Genomic DNA, 13,331 nt, shown 5'->3' with positions numbered 1-13,331 from the left:
TTGCCGCCTACGTGCGGATAACATAGGACCGAATTTGGAATAGTTAGTGGTGAGCTGCGGCTGGAGTTTGGCTCAAATTGAGTTAAGGGACGCCAAGCCCTTCCCCAGCTTTCATTGGTTGGTGCCTCGCTGGACCAATTTGTTTGCCGCATTCGACATTCAGATTCCGGGGCTCCACAGCGCAGCCGGGAGAAAACATACACCAACGCCTCTTGCGATGCGGATGCGACTGGAGCCAGGCTGATGCTGATGGGTCCTGCTGCCCGTTTAGCCTCTGTTCTAGGTTCGGCGCTGCAGTCAGGAAGGGCTGCCGTCAGGAAGATGGCGCCCTTGATCGTCATCTATGGCTCGACCGGCACTGGCAAGTCGGATGTAAGCCCGGTCCATCTTGCTCCGTCTTGCCGTGATTGAGCATCGCTGACGACTTCCAGCTCGCCGTGGAGCTGGCAACCAGGTATAACGGCGAGATCATAAACGCGGATGCGATGCAGATGTACAGAGGCTTGCCCATCATCACCAACAAGCTCTCGGTCGAAGAACGGCGAGGTATTCCACACCACCTGCTCGGGAGTATCGAGCTCGACGAGGACCCCTGGGTCGTAACCCGTTTCAAAAGGGAGGCCACTAGGATAATATCTGAAATCCGCGGTCGAGGGAAGCTTCCCATCGTCGTGGGCGGCACGTCCTACTACCTCGACGGTCTGCTGTTTGAAGGCCGGTTGGTCGACGACCAACTGGCACTCGAAGGCGGGGCCGCAGACCGCGAAGAGCTCGCGGAGAAACACCCCATTTTGAGGGACTCAGCCGAAGCAATGCTGCAGAAGTTGCGCGAGGTTGACCCCGTGATGGCGGAGAAGTGGCATCCGAATGACGCCCGCAAGATCCGCACGTCACTGGAGATCTACTATGCCACTGGTCGGCGCGCATCTGACATCTACGCTGAGCAGCGGAGCAGGAGAGAGTCCAAGTGGGCGTCCCACGACCGCTCCCAAGGTCACAGTCTCGGGCAGATCCTTTTGTTCTGGCTCTATGCGCGCCGAGAGGCGCTCAATGAGCGTCTCGACGAGCGCGTAGACAAGATGGTGCAGAACGGTCTCCTCAGCGAGACGGCAGAAGTCTATGACTATCTCCAGCGGAGACTAGCCGCAGGCGAAACTGTTGACCGGTCAAAAGGCATCTGGCAGTCAATTGGTTTCCGGCAGTTCGAGCCGTACCTGTCTGCAGTCAAGCAGACGCCCGAGAGCTCCGAGCTGGCCAAGCTCAAGGCTGCTGGCATCGAGAGCACTAAGGCGGCGACGCGCCAGTACGCCAAGTACCAGGTCCGCTGGATGACCATGAAGACCATCCCGTCCCTGCAAGACGAGCAGCTGTTGGACAGGCTCTATCTCTTGGATAGCTCCGACGTCCAAAGCTGGCATAATGAGGTGCTGGAGAAGGGGGTTGAGCTAGCCCGGCAATTCCTCGCTGGCGAGCAGCTGCCTTCTCCATTTGACGTCTCCGACACCGCGCGGGAAGTGCTTGTCGGGTCCGTCGAGCGGAGCAATCGCGAGGACACGCCGTGCCGCAAGACCTGTGAGCTCTGCCAGAAGACCCTCTTGACGGAAGAGCTGTGGCAGGCGCACATTACGAGCAGGAAGCACCTCAAAGCGGTGCGTGGAGCCAGGAAGAGGATGCTTATACCCGCTCACGCCGTGCCGTCAAGGGCGCTGGTAGCAGTTGAGACCGAACCTGATAGACCACGAGGCACATAGCCAACAATAGAAGATGCTCAATGAGCCTCAACATCAGTGACACCTCAGGTGCCTAGTGTCGGCCGGTAAAAAAGGAACCTGGGGTTCTGACCAGCAAACACAGTACCGACGGCCGGCAAGGTATCGCTCAGGAACACTCTCCTGTCCAACATCAACCGCCTTCCGCAGTACTTTAGGACCTGGCTGTCCACCCCATCGGATGGTCAGGGTGGGGATGCTGCGCATGGTTTGCTTGGAGACGGCAAATTCCGACTTGGCGGTTCGGACCTCGGAGGTTGAACAGGCCGTCGCACACGGCCCACATCCTTCCCAGCGACCCTTGAAGCAGGAACCTGGAAGATATCCGGTACTTTTTGTGGTGCGTTAGGTACCTGGTAGGTGGTCCACAGGAGCAGAGGCAAGTTCTGCCAACCTGGAACTTTAGCTCCTGCTTCAAACCAGAGGTCCAATTTGCCAGAGACAACCTGACAATAACGCGGCTTCACTCAACTCCACAGTAACTGAGGGCGAGGAGTGTGATCTCTTCCACCACCTTTCGAGTGAGACACCTTTGTTGATCATTACCTGCATCTTGCCCCCCGCAGGAAAACCAATCCACCCTGAAGGTAAGCCGCGGGTAACCACGAGAAGGTGCTGCGCTCAAATCGAGTCGGACTGGCTCCGTTCGCGAAGTGCAGACGGTGCTGCATCCCGGCGGGATCGCCGTTGCGTGATGCAATGCTGTAGTTACACTAAGGTAGCCTGTGAGCGTGCATCATCCTCAATACACTACCAAGTTGCGGCAGTTACTCAGTACCTGGTCATTACAAGTTTTGCGCCCTAAGAGTCGCGCACCCAGCGCACTGCGCTGTCACGCTCTTTTACTGCGTAGTTCCCCTGCCGTACATACAACAGCGCTCGTCCCAACTCCGGTTCGGGCTTGGCATATTCCCCCAAGATAGGTACCTTAGGTATGAAGAAAACGGATCTTAGGGTCTTTAAGGGATGGAACATATGGCAAAAGTCCGACAAGACATAGATACCTGGTATATACATTCTGACGAACTTTACCGTACTCCGTAAACTACTCCACTACCTTACTTGGAATAACTACCTAAGGTACCTTATCGAAGGTGCCCGAACAACCCTCGGAGACTTTTTGGGCCAACGACGCAGGGGCGGTCAGAAGCGGGAAAACCTGGCCGTTTTGGGCACAACCTGGAAAGGCGCAGCGCAGCCTGGAACATTCAGGTATGACGCAGCCGGTGACCTGGGGTTCGCACTTGGTCGAGTTTTGGAGCTCAATTGGATGAAGTGTTCCCCCGGATTTCTTCGGCCAACGAACAAATCGCCAGTTTCCTCCTCTCAAAACTCTGCAGTGGCGATTCCAACGTTTCCCAAGACGCCTGGCCCCACACGAATATATCGTTAACTTACCTGGTACTCTGTACGGGCGGACTTGGGTTGAGGCCGCGCTTTGGGTTCTGCTTCCACCGACATCGTTGAAAACCAACCACGGACAGAGGACCAGCCTCAGGGCAGCCGAGCATCTTCGCAACAAAACCCCCGTCTTCACACACAGTACGGCGTCATCCACGTCCTGCCGTGGTCACTACTGTGTAGCCGCGCAGAACTTCCAGGTCGCACTGATCTCCGCGGCCTTAACGGCGGCGCTGCTGCAAGGCAGCCGCCGAAAACAGCATAACTTGAACTCCCCACTCAGCGCCAAATCCTCCAAGATCGAACCCCCCACCTGGGTGGTGGTTGACTGCCGGGTGGCTCGAATTCGCCTTCGCTCTCGATGTGAGCAAGCGATTTTATCGGCGCCTTCGTTCCCTGCGATATGGAAGACGCATTCAACTTCGCCGGTGCCCTGTCGGGCTCTATGCCACAACCACCGACGTATACGACTGCTGTACCAAGCTCGTCGACCCCGGGGAGTTCCAAACCCTCCGCCTCTGCCCCAGCGCTACCTGTCGCGGTCGCGACCAACAAACCTCCACGCATTCTCGCGTGCGTCCTCTGCCAACACCGGAAAATAAAGTGCGATAGACACTTCCCCTGCGCCAATTGCACCAAGGTAAGCTTTGGAATCCAGCGTGGCTCGTCCGTGGTGTTGCCCTTGGTGTGCCCGGCTCCCGCTGACCCTTCCCGGCCAAGGCAAATGTGCAATGCACGCCAAGCACGCCCGCCCCTGCGCGGAAGCGCAGGCGGCCGAACCAGGATCTGCAGGAGAGGCTGGCTCGTTGCGAGGAGCTCTTGAAGGAGTATGCGGCCGAGAAGCCCGACCAACTCGCCGCGCGCCCGGCGCAGCCCCCCAACTTCCACGACGAAGCGTACATAAGGTGGCAGCCTGAAGGGAGGCTCGTCAGAGAAGATGGCAGCGTGCGCTTCATGGACAGCCCTTTGCTGTCGATCGTCTACGACGAGGTGGGTAAACATCTGCTGTCCACTTCGCCCCAGATGACCGCTTACAGTGAAGTTTCCGCCAGCTCCGAGCCATGAGGGAGATCGTGGACAGCGAGGACTCGGATGACTTCGGTTCCGAGGCAATAACGCCCGACGAGAATTCCGATCTGATTCTTGGTGGCGACAGTCCTGGCGCGAAGGTGGAGGATCTCTGGCCGGAGGCTGCGCACATGCTCCGCCTGTGGCAGATCTTCCTCGACCGGGTGAACCCGCTGACCAAAGCCATCCACGTCCCGACGCTGCAGCCTTACGTCGCCGAGGCCGCCAACGGTCCCCAGAACGTGCCGAAGAATATCGAGGCGCTCATGTTCTCCATCTTTCTGATGGCGGCTGTGTCGCTAACACCGGAGGAGTGCCGGGGTTTGCTGGGATATTCGAGGGAAGAAGCGGTGCAGAGGTATTCGTCAGGAGTCCGGTTAAGTCTGCAACGCATCGGCTTCCTCAGATCTCACGACTTGCCAACCCTCCAGGCTCTCGTGCTTTATCTGGTATGGACCCTGTCGCGCAGTTCCCACAACCACAGCCCTTTCGTTGCTGATACCGGGCGCAGATTTCCCTCCAGGGCCGGTACAACCCGCACGCCACGTGGATTCTCAACGGAGTTGCCGTCCGCATCGCGCAGAAGATGGGCCTACACCGCGACGGCGAGGCTCTCGGTCTTCCTCCCTTCGAATCGGAGATGCGAAGGCGTGTTTGGTGGCTAATCTTCATGCTGGATTTCAAGTACGCCGTTTTTTCCGGGCTCACCCACTCCTGGCTGCCGAGATACTGCGACGCGAAGCTTCCAAAGAACCTCAACGACGCAGATATGTTCCAGTCGGCCACCGAGCCGTTCCAAGACCGCGAAGGACCCACAGAAATGATCTTCTGCCTCCTCACGTACACATTTGCCAGGTTTGTTGTCGAGCATCCCGGACTCGAAAACGTGGTCATGATTGCGGAGGGAGTGTCGAACAGCAAGCGGCCCACGGAGGAGGAGCTGGCCGAGTATATGCGTGGGTTTGGGCAGCTCCGGGAGAAACTCTTGGAAGTCTTGGACAAGTACTGCGACCCAACGGCTGGCCCTGTGCACGAGATGGCAATTGCCATGAAGTCGCACCTCACGGACAAGCTCAACGACCTGATGACGCCGCTCAAGGAGCGTCCCGACGGGGAAGGGGAGGTCAGGTCGGCGCAAGACAACGCATTCAAGGTCGCCATCATGACGCTCGAGCACGACGAGACGAATTACGTGTTGAGCAAGGACAAGGGCTTCGCCTGGTTCTCGCTGCAGCACTTCCGGCTGGAGCTCTTCATGTACGTGGCGGGACAGCTCTGCAGCCGCACCGAGGGCAAGCTGGTGGAGCGCGCGTGGAAGCAGGTCATCGTGGTCTACTCGTACCACCCGGAGCTGTTCGACGTGACCAACAAGAACTACGCCGCGCTCGCCGTCTTCATCCTCAAGGCGTGGAGGAAGCGCGAGCAGGTCATCCTGGCCCGCACCGGCACGATGCCCGAGGTGCCCTCCTGCATCGAGAAGCTGCGCGCGTGCATGCCGAACGAGGACATTAAGACGGAGCCCACACCCCCGGAGCCGCCCTACACGCCCGCGAACCTGAACATGGACCTCACGCCGGGGCCGAACGCCGCCGGCATGCCGCAGGACCCGCTCGGCCAGTTCTGGAACTTCTTCGACTCGCAGGCGCTGGACTGGGACATGTTCGGCAGCCCGGCCGTGAATGTCGACGGCCCGGCGGCTACGATGAACGGGTTTGGCGGGTTTGGAGCAGCGGGGCCTTCGGTGGAGTGGTGAGCGCTTCGGATCGGCGAGGGAATGGAACGGGAATGCGCCGGGGCGAGATGCAGGGTTTCTGGAGGGCTTGGTTGGATGTTTCGTGGTGGCCGACGAGGCCCCTCCTCCCCTTTTTTTCCCCTCCCCTTACGAAGTCGGCGGGAGGCTGCAGGTTGTTGTGATAAACAAACCTCCCCTCATACCCTTCACCCTCGGCCCCCCAACCTTTCCCTCACCCATCCCCCGCTTACACGGTGTGTTACAATATTTTTGTCCATCGAGTTCCACCACTCGAGGACCTGCCACTCTACTCCCTGGCTTTTACGACCCTTAACGAACTATCCCCCTTGGAATAGTGGGCTGTATATCCTCACAGGTTTTGGCGGCTACTTGGGCGTACGACGACGGGACCCACGGTTGGGCGGATTTACAGGCGCAATGTTTGCGTTCGAGTATATTACCTCATGACACAATGAGAGAGAAACCAGCGCGCGGTTGCCGGAATTCCCCCGAGATGTCTTGCTTTGCTCTGTTTTCTTGTTTCTGTGATGCGTCGAATCTCTTTCGCGGGTCGTTCCGGCGTGATGACACCGACGAACGCTCACTACGCAGCTCCTGCTGCCTCTCGGGTGCTCTCTGCACCCGCCATTTCCCAGATGGGCCGATATGTCTCGAAAGCCGGCGACGGCAGGCCTGGCGCCTGGAGAAGCCTGCGCCGCACTGATGGGCGTCTCCGGACTGTCTAGTCTGAGATGCCGTGAGCTGGCACCGTTGTTACACAGCGCGGTAGCGGCGTTGGTGAGTGGACTGGCGTCTGAGACATGGCTCCGAGCTGGGCTTTGCGAGAAATCGGGTTTGGGAAATCCCGATGGTGCGCGGATTACTAGGTAGTTGTTGGGGACTACCTACGGAATAGATGGTGGGTGCATGCTGGAGGAGGCACTGGGAGAGCCTGGAAGGGGATGGTGGGCGGGCGATAGAAAGGTCCGGGCTTGCGCCTCGCATCAAACAAGTTGCCGTCGAGGAGATGAGTGGTTTACGCATCCGTTGTGGCGTGTAACTACCTCAACATTGTTGTCATCAGAGGGACGAGAGGGGAGAAAAGCATCACCGCGTTCAGATCCAGCGTACGCGGCTTTGCGCCAGGCCAGTGTTAACAGGCCCTGGGGGGCATTGTGTTGGCATGCAAAGTATTATGAAGCCACGCGGTGTCTTTCATACCTTGGATATAATGGCGCATGTCCAGTGCCTATGATGTTTAGTAGCCTGTGAGACTCGAAGTCCTTGATGGACCGGACTCAGCGATACCTAAGCTGGTACCTGGGGGAGGGTAATTCCTCCCCAACCTGCCCCGCCATGTAGCTGCGGTCCCCCAATTACCCCACCACGAACCCCTCCATCCAATGGCCAGCACCTCCACCGTCTACACGTCAACGCGTACCGGGCTTACTCTCCTCACCTTTGACCTCACCCAGTAGCTGCGTGTGAAAGGGCCATCGCGCCTTCAACGCCGATAAAATGAGTCCCGAGAAAGCGAAAACGGAGATTCCGAATCCACGCCGGATCCTCGCCGTTTCCCTCACCGACTCCGCGCAGCACCTCAGCGATGTCATCAAAGGTTCGCGACGCCATAAGTCTCACCTCTTCCACTCACTGTCCAACCTCAACCCCCATCCCCGTCCCACGTCCCATCTCGTCAAGGGGGGCATACAGATATAGCCAGCCAGCTACAGATGTACCAAAAAGGCTAACACACTTTCCCTCCCCCTCTCGCCCAAAACCAGACCTAACCGGCACCCACCCCACTCCCGCACTACCCCCACCCCCACCAACACCATCATCACTATCACCGTCGTCGCCACCGGCCCGGTCATCAACAGAGGAACCGCCGCCGGCGCCCTCGCTCGCGGGGACGACCCACCTCCTCCCGCTGCGCACGCCCTACTACGCCGCCTCGGTCCCCGTGTGGCTCGACCTGGTGGCGTCGCCGGCCGAGTGGGCCGCGTCGTTCCTCTCGGCGGAGGCGCGGGAGGTGCTGGAGGTGCTGGGCGGCGTGCTGGTCGTGTTTGCGCTTCCTCCTCCTACTGCTCCTCCTTCTTTCTCGTCGTCGGCTGGGGATGGAGGGGCAGCGGCGGGGGCGGGGTCTGGGATTGGGACTGGGGCCGGGTCCGGCAAGGAGGAAACGGAGAGGGAGCGGGCGAGGGAGTTGATCACGCAGGTTGGCAGGGTCGTGAGGGAGGGGCTTGGCGGGTGGGAGTGGGACGGCGTGGGGTTGGCGGTTGGCGTTGGCGGTGGTGGGTTCGGGGGAGACGGAGCGGAGCTGGACGAATGGGAGGATCTGTGTGCCGAGTCAGGGTTGGAGTTCGTCCACGTCTCGAAGACAGGCGCGGGGACTGGCGCGGCTTCAGGAAAGGGCGGGACGGGGGAGGAGAGGAACGAGTATGGTGAGAGAATTGGCATGGCAAGGGTGTTGGAGGCGTTGGAGGCGAATGATTGGTCTGGAGGCGGAATGAAGAGGGGCGATGAGGAGGAGGAGGATGACGGCGAGGGAGCAGCTAAGAGCTCGGAGGGGAAGAGCCGACAGCACCAGGATGGGGACGATGACTACGAGTTTGATCCCGAGAGTCTTGATTTCGGGTTTGATCGAGAGGACTTCGCTGGGTTGAGAGAAGCTATCTTGGCAAGTGGCGGCGGAGGCATTGGGGAAGGCTCGAACGCGGGGGCGGAGGAGCAAGAGGAGGTGGGCGAGGAAGACGTCGAGAAGCTGGAGCGCATGATGCTGAAGTTGCAAGCGGTGAGGGATGCAAGCGCCGGGTTGCCGGAGGAGCAGCGAAGGAGGATGGCGGCACGGGCAGTGGGGGAGGTCATGAAGGAGCTGTGAGAGCAGCGCCTTCCGCTCTAGGGTGAGGCTGGAGACCGATGGCGAGTCCGACGGCGTCAATAGCCTCATTTTTAAGTCAGGCCAAATCAGGCCCTTGCCAAGGGCAGATGTTGGCCTCCGTACACCAAATCGAGTTGCCATGTGGGCCGACGTCCAGTTGTCTGGACTTAAATAGACGGGATGAGGCAGCATTCCCCCCTCCTTAACAAAGGAGGAATGGACCAACTAATGATTTGCGAATCCGCGGCGAACGACCACCACCACTTAGAGGAGGCGTGTGCCTGGGGATGGTATAAGCCAGCGTTGTCGCATAACCGCCCTGAGAATAGAGGGCGTTTACAGGGCTAAGCATGGCCACAGCAACAGGGCCGAATGTCTGGCCGTAAAGAGGAAAAGACTCACGCGCGTGCTGACTATTGACAGCGCTGCGTTTGCTGCGAAGCTTACGGAATAGTTACACAAACTCTCATTTCTTCTGCCTTGTTATCTCGGATCCGCAAGCAAGGGATACTCACATCAGGCCTGCTTCAACGACTCCCGGTCTCGGCACCGTGAAGCCGCGCAGCGGGGATGGCCACGGAACCGACAGCTGAACGCCACGTACTTTCCCGTCACGTCCAATGCGATCTCGGGTGACATGTTGAAGCCCTCCTTCCCTCGGCCGTGACCCGTCGGCCGGCGACACACGCGGCAGCCTGGGTCCCTGCCGCGCGCCCCAATTTTAACCGAAGCGCCAGTACATCCCTACCAGGCCACGGAACCAGAGCGCCTTTCCAAAAATACACTACGTCCCGTCTGATCCCGAGCATGCGCGCCTGCATGACGGGCGTTTACTATGCACTCCATGCTATGCTCTGTCACTGTGAGTATGCCTCTGTGGGGAAGGTCGATCTCCGAGTCGGCGCCAAGGGCGGGACGGTAAAGGGGCAGAGGGATGGCTTGGACTGGGAGGGAAGGGAATTCCGGGTAGGTTGCTACACCGATTGAAGGAAAAGGCGGGTGTATTCCGTACAGGACCATATTTGGCAGTACTTGCATAGTAAGTACGTAAGGTGGTCGACGGACTGGCCGATTGGCGTGTACCTGTTATGCCTCGCGATGTCAGACAGATGGCCCGCTGTCACAGAGGAACCGGGGGCTGTCAGCCGTGGAGCCGAGGCTGGGGACAGGGAGCGGCGAGATCTGAGACAACCTGTATACTACTCCGTTAGTTTCCAACAGTCAAACAGTGGAGTGAATCTCCGGTGGCGGGGCTTTGTTTTTGTTTTCCTCTGCTGCAGCGTGATGTTTGAGCCAGGAGCTGCATTAACTGACGCGCCTCGCGCAGAGCAGGAGTGCCATGATGGGTCCGGGGTAGGGGTGTTAAGGGGCGCTCCTATTGACCAGGGGTTGACGGAAGAGCCCAAAGGGGCAGCTAGAAGCCGGATCGAACGGGCTTCGAACATCGAGACGTACAGGGTTCGCTGGGAGGATTCAAACCGATTGGCAGCAGGGGCGTTCTTGGATCCAATGCCGCGCTGCCGGGAAGGAGGATGTTTACGGCTCCTGGAACATCATTCGACGAGCGCATCTCCCCCTGTGGCTCAGCTGAGCCTGGTGGCGGAAGAGGAAGGCGAAATCGGCAGCTTGATGTGGTGCGCGCATCCGCATCCGTGCATGTCGTGTTGTGGTCTTGTCACCTCGTGGGACTTGCAGGGCTGACGGGACCCTGTGCGTGTGATCGGGTCAGAGATGACCGATTGGTACCCGGCAAGCCCGCTGCTCGCAAGCCACCGCCAACATCACGACCAATCTGCATATCCACACGCCGTTTTAGCGATCGTTTCTCGACCACATGGCCCCCGAGAGTCCTCCAACAGCGCGTTCTCCCAGCCGCGTGGCCGGAAGTGGTGGTCGGCCTGGAAAGCTGTTTTTCGGCCCCCGCCAAGTCTCTTCCATCCTGCAGCGACTGCATGACCAACAGCGCGGCTCCAGCCAATCATGCCAACCTTGGCGCTGTGTGCTGCGTTCAGCGCATGAACTTTTTCCTCCGAAGGCTCGACGAGTCCGAGGTGCGTCGGCGCGACCAGCGCGGCACGATTCCCACAAGAGCCGTCCATCGCCGGGTTCCACAGGGCGCAAACCGGGAATCGAGTAGTGTACACCATGTATTGTGAACGGATGACTCCGTCGTGTCGAATCCGCTGTACTGCTACGACAACTGTCAGAGATGGGGAAACAGAGTTCGAGACTCGCGCATTCGGTCGATGTGCAAACCGAAGCACCGCAACCTGGCGTGGGGTGGATCTTCCGCCAAGCGTGGGAAGCGGAGCCAGGGCCGTGACAGGGATGAGGGTCGTGACAGCGGATAAACTCCCAGCGGGTGGCACGCTAAAAATGGGTGCAGGCTGCTTGGTCTGCGAGCAGTCCACTAAGCAGATTTGGTAATTTTTTTTTTTTTTTTTTTTTTTTTTTTTTTTGATTTTTTTTTCTTCTTCCTTTGCGTGGGAACTGCGATGCAGAAAAGGAGGCCGGGATGGGAAACGGGGACCGACAGGTCCCCCGGAAACCCCGGTTCGGGCATGGGAGGGAGGTCGGCGAGCCAATTGCGTGTTTGTTCCGAGAAGCGTTCCTGGAAGAACCCGCAGGCCACTCAGGGGTAAAGCGGGTCTTCGCATTCGACGCACCTCCTGAGGATGGGGTCGTGTAACAGTGCATTTCGACACTGTGGAGGTACTGGCTGGATCAGCCGCCTGTTCGGACTGCACGAACCAAACCAGCGACTCCCAGAACCGGGAGTTGGTTGATCTTTCGAATGTACGGAGTGCGGATTGCGTACTGTGTAGAGTAGTGTACGGATTGTACACTAGGAGGTAGGTAGTCACTCGATTTCTTTTTGGAAGCTGGTGGTTTGATGGAGGTCCTCAGGGCGAGTGTAGGAGAGAAGATTCCCAGACCCTCAGCTCGGATTCGGTCAAGCTGGTGCGCCCGGATCGGGCGGGAAAGCTGCGAAGCTGTGCGAGAAAAGCGGCCAGTCTGACGGTCTTATCCAGCACTGCACAGCTCAAAGCCTCGGCGACGGAGTACTTACAGTGTGTTCACAGAAGCACGAAACTCCGCAGGAACACAGCCAGTCGTACGGCCTGACTGGGTCCCTAACACGGAGGTACGGAGGTCGGATGCCCCAACCCGTTGCAAAGACAGAAGAGGGTTGTGCCACAGTTGATGGCGATCTCTCGCAGAGGACTTGCTGTCGTGTATTCCGTACCTGGAGCCGCAATTCCTCTTGATGTGGCTGCCTCAGAAGGGCCTGTGACAGGCAGGTCACCGCGGCTGGATGGCCTTTTCTTGGCTCCCTGTGATCACCTTGATGGATCCACGGAGAGTGCCAAAGCGGAGAAGACTTGGAGGGTAACTACACAGTACTTGTGCTGGTATGCCCGGCATTTCGTACATGGAGCGGATACACACTGTACTTGTCTGCACCGTTGGCCACCTGGACGATTCCTCAGTGAGTTAACTCGTGCTTCCTCCTTCCCCCTTTCGCCCCCATACTACCGATACCGCGGTACTAACTTGGTATTGCGTGTAATCGTGAGATGAGGAACGAGCCCGATGACCGGGTCGGTATTTATCCCGAGGATGAGAATCGACTGTGCCTCAGGAGTCTGTCGGTGCGGCGCATGCAAACACACTCCAGGTCGTTCCCAGGAAGTGTAGTGTAGTTGACGCGCGATCTGGAAAAGGGCTTAATCCCGGGCCCACCAACGTGTGGCAACCAGCCTGGAAGCCAGGAGGTTGAGGCCCACACTGCCTGATCGCGGCAAGCCCCTAAAGGGCTGCGCGACCCGACTGGTGCTGCGGAGATGCGGCAGTCGAGTGCCCATCATGCGCGGCTGTGCAAGTGCAGGAGTTGCGCTCCCCGGTGACGGAAATCGACAAGTCGGCGACGTGGATGCGATGCCCCGTAGCGGTCCGAAAGTATCCGCGCTGCGCTCCAGCGAACATCCCCGCACTCGAGCAAACCAGAGTTCACGTTAACTACCTTACCTAACTAGCGGCAGTCTGGGATGCTCTGCCGATCCATCCCCTGAAGTCGAACGTCAGGTTGGTCAGTGGAGGGCTCTCGCCCTAACCAACGTTACCAAGTAGTGTAGTACACTACACCAGAACTGCATTGTGGGTAGGTAGGCAGTGAGTTGCCGTCGCGGGCAGATAGTGTAGTTGCGGCGCTGATTGAATCCACTGCGATGTTGCCCTGATGGTGTTTTAGCGCCGGGGAATACTGCGGTAGACATGAAAGAGGATGCTAGCGTAGCAAGTCCTGCGAAAAGTTAGCGCGCGTTCATCCGATTCATCTAGCAGATCATGGCATCGTGGAACGTCTCTTCATGGAGGGAAAGTCGGCCGCAAAACTGCCCCAGGGCAATTTTTGCCGCGGCTGGTGTAGTGTACACTACACAGTATTCCGTACTTACCTAGTACTCCGCATGGTGTGATG

The 13,331-nt window shown here is 58.7% G+C and overlaps 3 protein-coding genes across 3 annotated transcripts; all 3 read left to right on the top strand.

The window, feature by feature from the left end:
• Positions 1–187: 187 nt before the first annotated feature.
• Positions 188–1,934, top strand: THITE_2107848 (uncharacterized protein). The gene has a single exon (XM_003649291.1). The coding sequence runs from the start codon at positions 486–488 to the stop codon at positions 1,749–1,751; it is 1,266 nt and encodes a 421-aa protein (XP_003649339.1). The 5' UTR covers positions 188–485; the 3' UTR covers positions 1,752–1,934.
• Positions 1,935–3,368: 1,434 nt separating this feature from the next.
• Positions 3,369–6,217, top strand: THITE_2107846 (uncharacterized protein). The gene is made up of 4 exons (XM_003649290.1): positions 3,369–3,810; positions 3,891–4,160; positions 4,223–4,687; positions 4,750–6,217. Exons 1-4 carry the CDS (start codon positions 3,574–3,576, stop codon positions 5,989–5,991), a joined length of 2,214 nt encoding a protein of 737 aa, XP_003649338.1. The 5' UTR covers positions 3,369–3,573; the 3' UTR covers positions 5,992–6,217.
• A 1,141-nt stretch (positions 6,218–7,358) lies between these two features.
• THITE_2107843 (uncharacterized protein) lies at positions 7,359–9,401 on the top strand. The gene is made up of 2 exons (XM_003649289.1): positions 7,359–7,588; positions 7,755–9,401. The coding sequence occupies exons 1-2, from the start codon at positions 7,489–7,491 to the stop codon at positions 8,849–8,851; spliced, it is 1,197 nt and encodes a 398-aa protein (XP_003649337.1). The 5' UTR covers positions 7,359–7,488; the 3' UTR covers positions 8,852–9,401.
• Positions 9,402–13,331: the final 3,930 nt, after the last annotated feature.

Source organism: Thermothielavioides terrestris, chromosome 1 (assembly GCF_000226115.1).
Source record: "Thermothielavioides terrestris NRRL 8126 chromosome 1, complete sequence".
Taxonomy (NCBI): domain Eukaryota; kingdom Fungi; phylum Ascomycota; class Sordariomycetes; order Sordariales; family Chaetomiaceae; genus Thermothielavioides; species Thermothielavioides terrestris.
Note: the sequence above shows the minus strand (reverse complement) of the source record. Positions and strands in the feature narration are given on the sequence as shown.